The 15,922-nt window shown below is 29.1% G+C and overlaps 1 protein-coding gene across 1 annotated transcript; it reads left to right on the top strand.

Annotated features, from left to right (window-relative positions):
- The first annotated feature begins 12,654 nt into the window (after positions 1–12,654).
- LOC107061139 (putative late blight resistance protein homolog R1A-3) lies at positions 12,655–15,828 on the top strand. Its single transcript, XM_015309938.1, has 2 exons — positions 12,655–15,295; positions 15,600–15,828. The coding sequence occupies exons 1-2, from the start codon at positions 12,682–12,684 to the stop codon at positions 15,629–15,631; spliced, it is 2,646 nt and encodes an 881-aa protein (XP_015165424.1). The 5' UTR covers positions 12,655–12,681; the 3' UTR covers positions 15,632–15,828.
- Positions 15,829–15,922: the final 94 nt, after the last annotated feature.

The raw sequence follows: 15,922 nt of genomic DNA, 5'->3' as shown, positions 1-15,922 counted from the left end.
TCTAATTCTGAGTACGGCTGCAACAATATTTAAAGCTTTTGGAACTTGCTGCTGAAATTTGTTTTATATCACCTCTCAGACAACACTGGTTCAAGAATAATAGTTGGTAAGCTCAATAACGATGAAGTAACTGAAATTAGAGAAAAAGAGTGCAAGAATAAGACTTTGTACCCGCAAGATTTTGTTTTTTATTTTCAGAACTTATAACAATTTGCAAAATAGAGGTTCACAATTATTGATTAAAAATTTGTTAATGTGTAAGCTCTTACTAATGGTAATCTATACATTCAAGTTTAAATACTCAAAATTTCTTCATATTGATTGTTACAGAAAGTATCAGCTGCCAATTATGTATGATAAAAACTACTCATTTGATAAATTCTTAAAGCTTAGTATCTAATTGCAGCATATCTAAAGTGTCATAAGCCAATAATGTTGAGCTAGTCAGTGTGTATTGAAGTACGAAAGTCCAATATACTTTTGCAATTTATTTTTACCTAAGCTACTAAAATCATTCATGAAAAATAGAGGGAAAACATAAGCATACACCAACCAGATCACTACCAAAAATTAGGGGTCAATAGAAAAAATAACCGAAAGAGGTTTCGCGCCCACCAGAAAGTTATTTAACAGAAAATTGAGAAACTCCACAAGAAATCCAAAAGGAGGAAAATTGGAAGATGAAAGAGCAAAGGTTTATGCAAATATTCTTGACAAAATGAATGATAGAAATTTGTGTGCTTGTAAATCATTTCATTAAGGGTAAAAAAGACATTTTATAGGCAAATTGTTACTTAAAATAGAAATGTGTCATTCTTTTTGGGACTGACTAAAAAGGAAAGTAAGTCATATAAATTGGGACAGAGGGAGTAGTACAATACTTGTTGAATAAAGTGGGCCCTAACATAGTACAACTTAACTTACAGTTGGAACAACTTTTTAAAGCTGTGTTAGTCCTTCACAACTCCCTCTTCTAAATAAGGGTAAGGTAATAATAATAATAATAATAATAATAATAAGGAAGTAATAAATAAATATATATATAAATGGGCCCAAATGAGGTAGGTAATTAATGGTGTTAAATTGTCCAATAATATAAATTTTAAAGGTACAACCATAAAAGAAGAATGTACAACACTATCAAAGCATATATCATTCAACACTTATCATGTACTAAGTAGTAGATATTCCCACTTATTTTATATATATAAAAGCAAATAAGTAAGTAATTAAAGATGTAATATGTGTCTGCCAAAGAAAAGGCTGCATACACGTGGTTAGGCAAGAAAATAAAAGAAATAAAAATAGGGTCCAAAAGTGAAGGTACAATTTATGTAACTTTTGGTACAATTTCGTGTTGCTTTGTTTGTCCTTTTGTTTGTCCCCTTATATATAAGGGTAAAATAAAAAATGCTTTTGATATTATAGTACAACTTGAACTGTTTTTGGTATCACTTCTTAAAGTTGTGTTAGTCCCAACCCTATAGTACAACTTGAACTGCTTTTGGTATCACTTCTTAAAGCTGTGTTAGTCCCAACCCAAGTCTCACTTCTACTTCTACAAGAGTATTAATGCAGTGTTAGTCGTTCTAAGTCTCACTTCTAAATAAGAGAGTAATCTTAGCTTCTAAGAAATGTAGACATCATCATTTACATATCCAACTTTTATATATATAAAAAGAGTTAAAAAAGGAAAATAAGTGATTTAAGAAAATTATATAAATAACATTAATGATGAGATGAAGATTAAGAAAAAACGTCAAATAAATTAGTAGTATTGATGATGATAAAAGTTAAATAAATTATTTTTTCTATTATTTAAACTTTTAACATAAAATTTCCAATGTTTTAAATTAAAAATAAATGTTAAAAATTAAAATAAAAATGGAGGCAATAATTATTTTATTGAAGAAAAATATGTGTAGAAAAAGTAGAAATAGATGAAGTTACTTTAGTTCATCTTTTTGGTGGGCCTCAATGTATAATTTCTATAGTTTTTAGTCCAACTCTTTAGTGTAATGTTGGTCCTTAGAAAAAGTAGAAGTTGATGAAGTTACTTTAGTTCATCTTTTTGGTGGGCCTCAATATACAATTTCTATAGCTTTTAGTCCAACTCTTTAGTGCAATGTTGGTCCTCTAAACTCCCATTTCTAAATAAGAAAAGTAAAATAAAGTAAAATAAAATATAAAGAGTTAAAAAAGAAAAAATAAGTGATTTAAGAAAATTATATAAATAACATTAATGATGAGATGAAGATTAAGAAAAAACGTACAAATAAATTAGTAGTATTGATGATGATAAAAGTTAAATAAATCATTTTTTCTCTTATTTAAATTTTTAACATAAAATTTCCAATCTTTTAAAAAAATGTTAAAAATAAAATAAAAATCGAGGCAATAATTATTTGAAAGAAAATATAACCAAAATTGTCAGAAATTAATTCTTCATGCGGGTTGTTGTATATGTTAGAAAAGGCACGTGTACAATTAATGAGGCACAATTAATTTTATACTACGATTTGAAATGCTTTGTGTACAACATGGTAGTGCCGTGTTCGTGCTTTAAAGTGTCAACTCTAATAAGGAGCCAAATGAGTAATAATAATAATTCTAATAAGGACTAATGAGTAATAATAATAATTCTAATAAGGACTAATGAGTAATAATAATAATTCTAATAAGGACTAATGAGTAATAATAATAATTCTAATAAGGACTAATGAGTAATAATAATAATTCTAATAAGGACTAATGAGTAATAATAATAATTCTAATAAGGACTAATGAGTAATAATAATAATTCTAATAAGGAGTAATGAGTAATAATAATAATTGCAATGTTAGTCCTTGGTGTTAGTCCTTCTATTAATGTAGAATTCTTTTTGCACATTGTACAACTAATTAATGCAGTCAAAAGTTAATGTACAAAATTGTATGCATGTTGTACAAGAGTATTAATGCAGTGTTGGTCCTTTCCAACTCTCACTTCTAAATAAGAGTAAAGTAACTAGATAAGGGTGCCCGTGCAAGGCACGGCATATTGTGGGGATAAAAATAGTTGTAAAAAAAGATGTGCAAATATGCAACATGATTAAATAAATTTCAATGTTAACACATTTTATAGTATGTTACATATATTTTACAGAAAGTTATACATTGAACTTTCTATGAAGGCCAAAACACAGACACTATATGTAGTTTAATATTTGTTGCATTGGCCTAGTAGTTGAATTTTGAATTCTGCAAACTCTCAAGTGTTAACATATATGTTCTTCCAGCTTTAAACTTTTTTATGATCTAAGAAGAAACTAAAGGAGTAAATTAATACAATTCATCAGATAGCAAAGAGAACTGGGAATACATCTAGAACCTTAAATTGCGTAGAAAATAACATCCCACTTTGGATAGGAGCTATTTAAATTCAGGAAAATCCAATTCACACAATCAGGCTGCAAAATTAGACAGTAGTTGTAGAGTTTGGTTAGGAAAAGGTCTACGATAAATTGATAACAGGAAAAGATACTACCAACTCCAAGCTGAAGTAACATGAAATACAGAAAACATCCACAAATGAGTTGAAAACAAATATTTGAATAAATTGAAACCACAGAAGTTATGCTTCAGCCAACAGTGTAAGGTATATTATTCATTACATGTTTCTAACAATGATTTACTATATTATAAGAAGTACCCTTACCTGAATGTAAAATACAAAATATTCTTGAAGCAGGCATATGGATACAAATGATAGACCAACCAGAGGAAATAAGAGGTCCAAGAGTACAACTCGTCCGCTAAAATTTACTTTCCCAAAAGATGAAGTTTCTATATTAAGGGGAGAGAATGATACTCATAGTGAACAAAGTACCAAATGGCAGGATTATCCAAAGCGTACAGTGCAGTAAACTAAAGAAGGAATTTTACAAAGTATAATCTTGGTGCTGAACTGCTCCAACTGAAAGAATGCAAACAAGAATGATATCCTAGCTTTCACCGTGCTTAGTTGGGTAGAAATGGCATATATAGAATTTTTAAATTAACCACTTTTTTATATGTCTTTTACGTATATTAAGTTGTAAATTATTTTAATTTATAGTAACTTTTAACGTTATTTTGAAATAATATATGTTACTTTTCATGTCCCAATTTATGTGACATTTATAGTTTTTTTTACAGGCAGTTGTTTTTCTATATGTGTTTTTTTTAAAAAAAAATGTTAACTATTGTGATTTATAATACTTTTTACGTCATTGTCAAACAATACATGTTTTATCATCTAACCAATTTTATGTGGTACCAATAAAATTTCGAAAGTCTATTGAATATTTTTATAGAACTTGTAAATATTTAAGTTGTTATATTAATTTTTTGTTTCAATTACGTGATATTATGAACCTTGAGAAGTTATCCAATTTTTTGTATGATTAAAAAATATTTCAAGTTAGTAGTACTTTTTTACATTAATTTTTAAAATAATATATTGTACTTTCGTTGTTCCAATTTATGTGGCATATATAGAATTTTAAAACTATTTCTATATGTCTTTTACATTTATTAAGTTGTAAATTATTATAATTGTACCTTTTTAATATAATTTTCAAATAATCTATCTGCTACTTTTCATATCCTTATTTATGCGGCAGTGATAGATTTTTTTAGAGTTGGTTGATTTTTTTTATATCTATTTTAATTTTTTTACAATTGTTAACTATTGTGATTTATAATATTTTTTTCGTCATTTTCAAATAGTATATATATATATATTTATCATCTAACTCATTTTATGTGGTATCAATAAGATTTTGAGAGTCAATCAAAAAATTTTATATAACTTTTTGATACTTAAGTTGTTAATTATTATGATTTATAGCATTATTTATGTAATTTTCTCTAAAAAAGACATAATTTTTCAATATGTGATATTTTTTTGTCTCTGATATATTATGTAGATAAAATGTAGTAAGAAATAGTTGGTATTTTAAAATGGGACCCACATTATTAACTATTAACACATAGAGGGAAAAGGCAGAAAAGAATGGCCCAGCTGCTTGGAAGATTGGGCCAATTAAAGAAAAATGATAGGAAATATTTATAAAACAGCCAAGTACAACATATTTCAAGCATAATATTTAAAGGAAAATTACGAGAGTACCCTTGATTGTCCAAAGATTAAAAAATAGACTTGTTTGAATCTCGAAATTCGAGAAGCACCACATAAAGTTGGACGGGGGAGTATTTATTTTTGCCAGCAAGAAATCTGGCTTCAGCAACAAAGAAGCTATCGATTTTTATGTGTGGGCAAATTAAGTACAAACCACAATTAACACGTAAAATCAAAGCAAAAGCAAATAACACAAAGGAAAAAGGTAGAAGAAGAGGTATATACCAAACTAAGGAATATGAAGAGGACGACATGCAGTCTGCCACCATAACACGTGTGAAGAAGCAAAAAAAAAATGCTAAAAGAAAGAAATATTAATTAGCCCTACGTGGCCATTTTTTATTGGTTTGGTAGTATTTGAGGAACCATCACTTCTATAGAATAGAATGATGATAATATATTAACTTTTTACACAACATATTTAAGACTACAAAATTTAAATATTTCAATATGTTTGATATATTTAAAATTTTAAGTAACTAAATTCAAAAATTGAATTAATAAATATCTTTTTAAGGAGAATAGTATAGTATTACCTAACAGAAATCCATCTGAATGAAAGAAAATTGAAATTTCAAAAGCCTACAGTTGAGGCCCACGCTATTGTTTTTATATGAAATTATCCTCAAACTTTGAAATATTTACCAAAAACACATATGAGAAAGTATGTAAGAAATACACAAATGAGGGGCACAAACAAAACATGACAAAAGTGATGTTTAGTTTTTCATGATGATGTAAGCGAAGGTAATGTTGTCAAAGACACAATAATTTTCACCATCTCCTACGTGGAGATAATGTATAGGTTTGGTAGTATTGGTAAGAGCTCTTTTAAGGAAGGAAATGACAGGAATATCCTTGGTCGTCCAAGGGAACCACCACTTATATAGTATGAGATACTAGATAAAGGACCGTGCGCCAGCACGGGGCCCAATATATATTTTTTAAAAATTTATGTGATATTATGAAATTGGAGAAGCTATTGAAATTTTTATATGATTTTAAAAATATTTTAAATTGTTAGTTATTGTCATTTATAGTACTTTACATAATTTTGTAAATAATATTTATTATTCTCTTATAATATTTATTACTCTATTTGTTCTAATTTATGTGGTAGATGTAGAATTTCAAATATTAACCCTTTTTTATATGTCTCTTTAATATATTAAGTTGTTAATTATTGTATTTTATAGTACATTTTGAACCTAATTTTTTAATAATATATGTTATTTGCCATGTCCCAATTTATGTGGCATTAATTGATAGATTATTTGGAGTCGAGTGAATTTTTTTGTTAATTATTGTATTCGTTAATTTCAAACAATATATGTTTATCATCTAATCCATTGTATGTGGTACCAATAGAATTTAGAGAGTCAATCAAACTTTTTATATAACTTTTAAATATTTAAGCTGTTAATTATCGTAATGTATAGTATTACTTATATTATTTTAAAATATATTTAAATATTATATGTTACTCTTTTTATCCTAATTTATATGGTATTGATAGAATTTTAAGTGTCAAATAATTGTTAATCAACTAAAAAAAGTGAGACATGATAATTAGAATAAAGAAATACACAATAGTATTGGTCAGCCGAGATGATAAAGTTGGTGGAGGCCACTTAAATTAAATAAAGGTGGATATATGTGTCATTATGGAGATGTTGGCTGGTTTTTTTGTCTAAAGAAGAACATGTGCAATTATAAAGCACTGCCATACAAGAGTTTTAAGGAGCAAAAGATAGCAAATACCGTAATTCTAAACATTAATTGCAAAGGGCAATGACCAAATTGTACTTGAGCTTTTCTAAATATGGCAAAAAACAGCCATGTTGAAAGTTTGAAAACTCTCCCTTCTATATAATAGAAATATATATAATATAGATAGATATAGAAATGAAATTACTAGATACGGGATCCGTATAAGCACGAGGTCCAATATATGTTATTTTTTATCTTAATTTATGTGATATCGTGGAACTTGAGAAGTTATCAAAAAATTTATATGATTTTAAAAATATTTTAAGTTGTTAATTATGATAATTTATACTTTTTACTTAATTTTAAAAATAATATATATTACTCTCTTTGTTTCAATTTAGGTGGCATATATAGGACTTCAAAATTTGGCCATTTTTTATGTCTTTTAAATGCATTAAATTGTTAATTATTGTAATTTATATTACCCTTTTAACGTAATTTTTAAATAATACATGTCATTTTCCATGTCCCAAATTATGTGGCATTGATAAATTTTTTGGAATCAAGAGATTTTTTTATATGTATTTTAATTTTTTTTTAAATTGTTAATTATTGTGATTTATAGTACTTTTTATGTCAATTTCAAATAATATATGTTTATCATCTAACCCATTTTATGTGGTGCCAATAAAATGTCAAGAGTTAATCGAATTTTTTTTATATAACTTTTAAATATCCAGGTCAATTTCAAATAATATATGTTTATCATCTAACCCATATACAAATGTTTAAATTAAAAAAAGGAATGAGGCAGTCGACATAGAAAAGTGAGCCCATGAGTTGGGCCCACATAGTTCAACAAAACAGTAGTAATTGTTTTTGGAAAAAATTTCAAAACAACAATATTTTAGCATCTAATAAGGTCTCTTGTCAACACTTTCAATATTTATTTAAAATGTCAATATTTTGATTTGTTATAATGTTGATTGTATTTATTTAATTTGAAAGAATACAAATTTTTAATAACATAATGGAGAGAATCATGGAAGAAAATTTCAAAAAAGGTAAAAATATTTTCCTTAGTTTTTGATCCTTACTTGTTTGAACGTTTTTAAATATAATTTTATCTGAAATGTATTCGGATGAACTTCTTTAAATATGATTTTGTGTATTCGGAATTTCGGATGAACTTCTTCTTACAAACTGAGCATGATAAATACTCATTTCAATTGAAAAGTTAGACTATACAATTCAAAGCCTAAATGTATATCATTAGGACGTATACGAATTCAAATCTAAATACAAACTAGTTGGTATACAAAGTGATATTGGAAATACAATATGAGCCAAATACAATACAAAATCTATTTTACTAATGCAATTAGTATGAATACTTATCTAATGAATACATAAATAAACTGTATTTTGATTATTCGAAATTGATAATGAATACAAAATTAAGTCTATATACAAACTATTTGGTATACAAAGTGATATTGAAAATACAAAATAAGAAAAATAAAATACAAAATTTGTTTTACTGATGCAATTAGGATGAATTCATATATAACATAAATAAACTGTATTTTGGTTATTTAGAATTGAGAATGAATACAAAATCAAGTATAAATACAAAACTTGATGGCAATACCATTAGGACAAATACGATATCAAATCTAAATACAAACTATTTGGTATACAAAGTGATATTGAAAATACAAAATAAGAAAATAAAATACAAAATTTGTTTTACTGATGCAATTAGGATGAATACCTAAATAATGAATATGTAAATAAATTGTATTGTGGTTATTTAGAATTGAGAATGATAGGACAATTAAGAACTTCGATCCGACAATTGATTCATCAAGTACCATGGATTCAAGAAGAGTATTTTCGGAACCATCCATAGAGCGGCGACGGAGACCTAGAACCCGACAGGAAAACCATCCGAGCCCAATAAGCAGAGAAGTTGTGGAGCAGGTCTGACTCCTGATAAGACGTAAGAGAGAGCAATCAGATATTATACCCCAATTTTCATGAAGAATTGCCAGATGTTGAAATCGTATAAGTCGAAGAAATTTCTTAAACAAGTATAGGAAGGAGATAACAATGGTGGAAACAATAGAGAGAGAGTGGAGCGATTTGGGTAAAAACCTAGAGAGAGAATATTAAAATGTGGGGTCTTTTTTTTTTTTTTTTACTTTTAATTGGTAATAGAGTCAAACTAGGTAACTGATTTGAGAAATAAAAGGATAGTAAATTAATTGGTAGTAGAGTCAAACTAGGTAACTGATTTGAGAAATAAATGGATAGTAAATTAATTATATTAGGATACATTATATTTGCTAAAATAATGACATAATGACATTTTTCATAATTATTTTATAATGTAGATGTTTTAGCTAATTATGTTAGGAATTTTGAGTACTTTACTAATTTTTCCATTTTTTATAGGACATATGAGTCATTATGTAAATGTTAATTGGTTTTTTGGTCTAATAAAGAAAAGGTACACCCAGTGTTTTAAAAGGTGGGGGTGTGAGGCGGGGGGTTTTATACAGTACGAGGCAAGGCGTAAGTCCCGAGACACTGTTTTAAAAGGTGGGGGTGTGAGGCGGGGGGTTTTATACAGTACGAGGCAAGACGTAAGTCCCGAGACACGGGACGTAAGTCTTATGGATCTACGGGGCATAGTCTCGTTTATATTCAATTTTATAATTTGTTACTAATAAAATAAGTAAAAGTAAACCTTTCAATGATTTTACAAATATTTTTTTATAAATAACCTATAATATATAGAAATTATATTATGATTTTTATTTGAGACAAGTATCAACAATCAATAATGAAGAAAAAAAATATTATAATTACTATTTGAGAAATAGCATTACATCAATAATAAAAAATATGATTTAACGCAAAAAAGATTAAAAAAATAAATTAAAAACGTTTGGACCTACATTTTTTATGTCCCGGACTTACGTTTTTATGCTCGAGGCTTACGCCTCAAATTTTAGAACTTACACCTTATGGATCATACGAGCAGGCATATTTACGAAGACATGCATGCTTGTAGACTCTTCTACTATGTAGTAATTATAAGTAATAATAATATTAGTAATTAGTAATTACAAATGGCAAAGTCAAATAAGTTCTAGGAAACTTCAGCATATGAAATATTAAAATATTGTGAATTTGATATATAGACTTGTTTCTCATTTTAAGAGTCAACTTTCTGCAAATATTATTAACATTAGGCAAAAGGGTCTGGTGGACCCTTCTACTTGTATCAGTTTGTATTGTGAACCCTTTTACTTATCCTTTTGTCATCTGAACTCTTAAACTCAATTAAAATGAGACTTTTAAATCCCTCCAGCTATGTGTGTAGCTCACTCTCCCTTGCATAAATGACATGTCATATCCATGTCATATATTAATGACATGTCATAATTTTCTTCATAAATATTTTTTTAATTATTAATAAAAAAATATTAAACAAAAGACAAAATCAATAAAAAATTTATTTTACCAAATAAAATAAAGTTTTTGTTTCTCTCACCATTCCTCCACCTCCCCTAACCTTCAATCATTGTCAACACAATCTCCATATCCCCTGTTCTTTTCTTCTTCAATCTTTTTTCACACCAAAAAGAGACATTACTTTATTTGAAGAGATTAAACATAATTAGAACAACTTTGCAAAAATAGACTGGGGCATTTTTGGGGTCTTCGTAGAAGAAAAAAGAAAAAGAAAAGTATGCATAGTCAAAATAAATCTCAATGCATTGTCAGATCTGCAGAAAGATGATTGCGATCATGAGATCAAGCAAGTTTCTGTGACTTGAAGGGAAACCAAGCAAGATATGACAATCATTGTTAGATCCGCATGAAGATGATTGTAAAATTCATCCATGAATCAATTTGCAGGAAAATTAAGAAAACAACTTCAGCACATTTCCCCTAAAAATGATTATATTCGAAAGGTAAAATCCTCAAAAGTCAAGACCCCTAAATTTGATATTGGAAGGCTGATGAGGTTTATGATGACACCTTTAAAATTTGCATCTAATTCTTTGCCTTCAAGAAAATGGTGGGGTTGGGGACGTTTTCTTTTTCTTTTTATTATTTAATATTTTTTAAAGCAAATTCATTGCTTCCACTTGCTTTTATATGTGTGATAGCACGCGCCATATCTTACTCAGCAAAACAGATGCCACATAGGCCTGGTCAACGATCAAAGGGGTTTAAAAATCTCATTTTAATTAAGTTTAAGGGTTCAAATGACAAATAATTAACTAGAATTGTTCACAATACAAATTGATACAAGTACAAGTGTCCACCAGACCATTTTTCCTTAACATTACAAACTTTAACTAATTTGGTTTTTTAATGTCAAATAAATTATATAATAAATCGTATTTCTCAATAAATTATATAGATGTGTTTGTATATAGTTAATCATTTAATTAAGATTTTATCTAAAATTATCTGTGATTTTTTAAAAATAAATCATCTTTGTGTATTTCGTATTTACATTTTTGGGGGAGATACGATATTTATAATATTTTTAGAAGTTTGTTTCTTTTTGTAATGATAGATTTATATGTGAGTCACTTTTATGACGGTAAAGATATTTGTTACCATATCACATCATTCCTTACCTAACCAAATTACATCATGATTAGGTGTAATGAATGAATATCTTAATATGTGTTGCAATTAAAAATGCTCTAAAATTATTTGATTTAATTTGTACAGTCAACATTAGTCTATTTATTTTTTTCAGTCAACATTAGTCATCTAATCAAAATAATTTAAAATTTAATCTAAATTTATATGGACCAAACTCAATAAATATTTACATGAAATGAACCCTTAATAATCAATATATCAGCTAAATTAGGGTTCAAAGTTCATATGAAATTAAAAATGATGAGTGGTTATATATGAAAGTGATATCCAACGTAACCTCCCATGTTTTATTAATCATATAATTGACGTTATTAATTTTTTAAGAGGATCCTTACCAAATTTAAATATATACACACAGTCAATATTCAGATTAGATCATATTAATTTATCATAATTAAGTGATTAAACAAAATACTAAGAATATATAATAATTAAATGATTAAATGAAATAAGAATATGTAAGAATGTATATAATAATACATTATATACATTCATATATTGATTTAGCATAAACAACAGAGATAAGTTATGTCGCTATAATAAAAAACATATTTAATGGTAATAATTTTCTTTTTGAATTGCTGCAAAAAAATTTAGAACAAATTGAGTTAAAGTCACAATATCTAGAATTACAAAAGCATTTAACGGTCATTTATACATAGTAAATTAAATATGAATACTCATATTATATTATTACTACTAAATATAATATAACCATAAATACATATGGGGAGCAATTTTTCCTTAAATTATTACAATTTTTTATTTGTTATAACGTTAGGTGATTTAGAATGTGAACCGCCAAAAAGAGACAAATTATGAGTTGTTAAAAGTCTTGTCCACATACCCTTGATTTATTAATGCTACAAGTTGGCATTAGATTAGTAAAATATATCTTCTAATTGTTGATACTCTATAGCTTAATGATTATTTTCCGTGGCTAATTTATTACAAAAAATATATAAATACATAATTTAAGATATTATAATTTTTTTTAAATCACCATTCAGCAGTAATACATATTGCATGTTGATGTGAAATCTCAAAAATATTTCTGAAATGTGATATTATTTCAATTGATAATATTTGTGAAACTTGTCTGTATATAGGTAGAGATGGCCGCTACTTACGCTGCACTAACTTCTGTGTTGGGAACCATAGACAAGCTTTTACGGTCCAACTTATTAGTAGGCGTAGAAGAGGTTCATAAGCTACAACTGAAATCACTCGACGAGATGTTTGGCACTCTGCAAGTGTCTCTAACTGGCAAATGTGATGGCGGAGAACCAATTATTACCAAGGATTTGCAAAGAAGAATCAAAGATGTTGCACTTGATGCAGAAGATGAAGTTGATTCACTAATGAAACAACTTATTATTGATCTGGATGATGATGAATGTTGTCGTGCGAATCTTGATAAAGTCTCTCAACAGGTTATACAAGTAACTGATTCTGTCAATGAAGAGCTGATCATCAAGCAGAAGATCAACAATTGTCCAGAAGCTGAAAGTAGCGCTTCTCCACGATTAGATGCTTCAATCTGTGAGAACGTTATGGAAGGGTACAATGAAGAAAGAGAAAGGATGGTTCAAAGACTTACCAGAGGCTCCGGATCAAATAAACTGGAAGTGGTCTCTGTTGTGGGGATGCCGGGCATAGGTAAGACAACTTTCGCCAAAACTATATTATTCGATAACTCTATCAAGAGGGTCTTTCAAATTCGCGGTTGGATTACTGTGTCTAACAACTATGATTTAAGAAAGTTGCTCCTAGTCCTCCTTCGTGATGTTATTAGAATGGGAGACGGGAATGATAATACAATGGATATTGGAAAACTAGCTGAGCACGTACAACAAGGTTTGAAGGGACAAAAGTATTTGATTGTTGTGGATGACATATGGAGCAATCAAGATTGGGATAGAATTTCACATTGGTTTCCAGATTGTGATAACAAGAGTCGAATTTTGTTGACTTCTCGAGACAGGGAGGTTGCTGATTATGCTGCTCGCAATACTAAAGATGGTTTGGTACCGATGCGTCTTCTGACACAGGAGGAAAGTCGGTATCTGTTTTACCACAAGGCATTTGGGAAAAATTACAGTATTCGAGGGTCAGAGGTTGATGAATTCGAGAAGGTTGGAGAGGAAGTTGTAACAAATTGCAAAGGATTACCGCTAATGATTACTGCAGTTGCTGGTATACTCTCTAGCAAGAGTAAACTGGATGAGTGGATGGAAGTAGCTCAAAGTGTAAGCTCATTAGTAAATGATGATGATTACCAACAATGCTTAAAAGTTGTTGCTTTGAGCTACAATCATCTTCCTTCTCTTATGAAAGCTTACTTTTTACATTTCGGACTTTTCCCAAAAGCCCATGTGATTTCTGTGAAGAAGTTGATTAGATTATGGATTGCAGAAGGACTCGTAAATCTAAAGGGAGTTGAGGAATTTGAACAAGTAGCTGCTCGTGTTTTACATGATCTTATCGGGAAAAGTCTTGTTATTGTTGTTGACAAGCGAAGTTTGGATGGGCAAATTAAGACATGTAGGATTCATGATCTTTTTCATGATTTGTGCTTGAAGGAAGCTGAAAATGAGAATCTTTTGTATGTTCTTGGTCCAGACCTTACCACTCATTTAGACAGAAATTTCCATAAAGGTCCCAGGTGGATGTCAATTCAATCAGACTTTAATATTAGTTACTCCAGTCGGTATACTTCTATTAAAATACGCTCTCTTTACATATCTTATATATATTTTAGCAAAGATCTTTTTCATTTCAAACTACTAAGAGTATTGGACATGGAGGACAGTATCATCACAAGTAAAATTACTGGAGAGCTTGTTTGTTTAAAGTATTTGGCTATGTGGCCTAGTGCGACATGTGTGGAACTACCAATTTCCAATCTTTGGAATCTACAGTCTCTCATTTTTAATAAAGGTTCATCTGGATATTTTTTACATAGTGTTGTAGCTTTGCCAAAAGATATTTGGCAAATGTCACAATTAAGGCATCTTTCTGCAAGAGGCATTTATCTATCTTCTCCTGGAGATAAGGTTCTCGGAAACTTACAGTGTGTTTCTGGTTTGAGCCCTTGTTGTTGTACAAAGGAAATATTTGAAGGGATTAAGAAAGTGAAAAAATTGGCCATTTACGGAAGGAAGGAGGAATATCCTACCGATCTTAAATGGACAGATAATCTTAAATATTTACAAGATCTCGAGTCACTAAGTATTACAGCTAAAATGTTTTATGATACAGATAAAACCAGGTTGTTTAGTCTTACAAGTCCAGATTCTTTTCCACAAAAACTCAAGAAGTTGAAACTTAGCTACATAAGTCTACAGTGGGAATACATATCCATTATCAGCAAGTTGCCCGAACTTGAGGTGCTCCAACTGAAGGGTGGTACGTTATTTGGCGACGAGTGGAAAGCAACAGACCAGATTGGGTTCCCGAAGTTGAGGTTCTTGCTCCTTGATAATCTCCTCCTTGAAAAATGGGAAACCACCACAGGCTCTCATGATCATTTCCCCAGCCTTGAGCGCATAATTATCATAGATTGCCACTTCTTAGAAGAGATTCCTCAAGGATTTGCTGATAGCAAGACACTGGAGCTGATTGAGTTACACAAATGTGAACCTTCCTTGGTGGCTTTTGCTGAGAAGATCCAGGAAAAGCACGAGGATTTGGGGAGGAACAAACTTAAAGTTACTGCCTTCGATTCAGGTAAATATATCTATCTGTCAACATACAATATATATAGTTAGTGTTGCAAACAGGAAGAAAAAAAAAAAAACTTAACTATGCCTATTGAATTCTACAGTTTGGTTGAAGTTATATATTGTACCTTTCCTCAATGCTCTGTACCGTTTTTCTATTAGTTGTCATGTTTTCTTGGTTGTCAATTTTTCCTTTCTCATTATTACACTTGATGAGCCGAGGCTTGTTCAGAAACAATCTCTCTACTTCCACAAAGTAGAGGTAAGGTCTGCATATACTCTCTACTGAGTTTCGTCATTTCACTTTACAGTGTCGTTGGAGGAATGGTTTAGATTTTTCTAGAAGAAACAGGGGATTTTCAGCTGATCAATCACATAAGGAATTGTCTTCCCTCCTTGTACCGTATTGTGGTGTTTGCTTAAAAATAATATTTGTTTTGATTTTTACTTATACAACTTCTTGTTTAGATATGATTGTTACTTATTGTATCGTATTCTATTAGTATTAGTTTAAATATAATGTTTCTTTTGATTTTTATATATACACACCTTGTTGTTTGGATATGGTTCTAATTACCTATTGTATCTTATTGTGGTATTAGTTTAAATATAATATTTACTTATATAGCGTGTC

The sequence above is a fragment of the Solanum tuberosum genome, unplaced genomic scaffold (genome assembly GCF_000226075.1).
Source record: "Solanum tuberosum cultivar DM 1-3 516 R44 unplaced genomic scaffold, SolTub_3.0 scf00118, whole genome shotgun sequence".
In the NCBI taxonomy this organism is placed as follows: Eukaryota; Viridiplantae; Streptophyta; class Magnoliopsida; order Solanales; family Solanaceae; genus Solanum; species Solanum tuberosum.
The sequence above is the reverse complement of the archived record's forward strand: the minus strand, read 5'-3'. Positions and strand labels throughout refer to the sequence as shown.

Excerpts from the sequence above, each read along its gene's own strand:
- LOC107061139 (XM_015309938.1), top strand. The coding sequence starts at position 12,682 with ATGGCCGCTACTTACGCTGCACTAACTTCTGTGTTGGGAACCATAGAC. Across the intron at positions 15,296-15,599 it reads AGTTACTGCCTTCGATTCAG|TGTCGTTGGAGGAATGGTTT; the intron begins GTAAATATATCT and ends TTCACTTTACAG.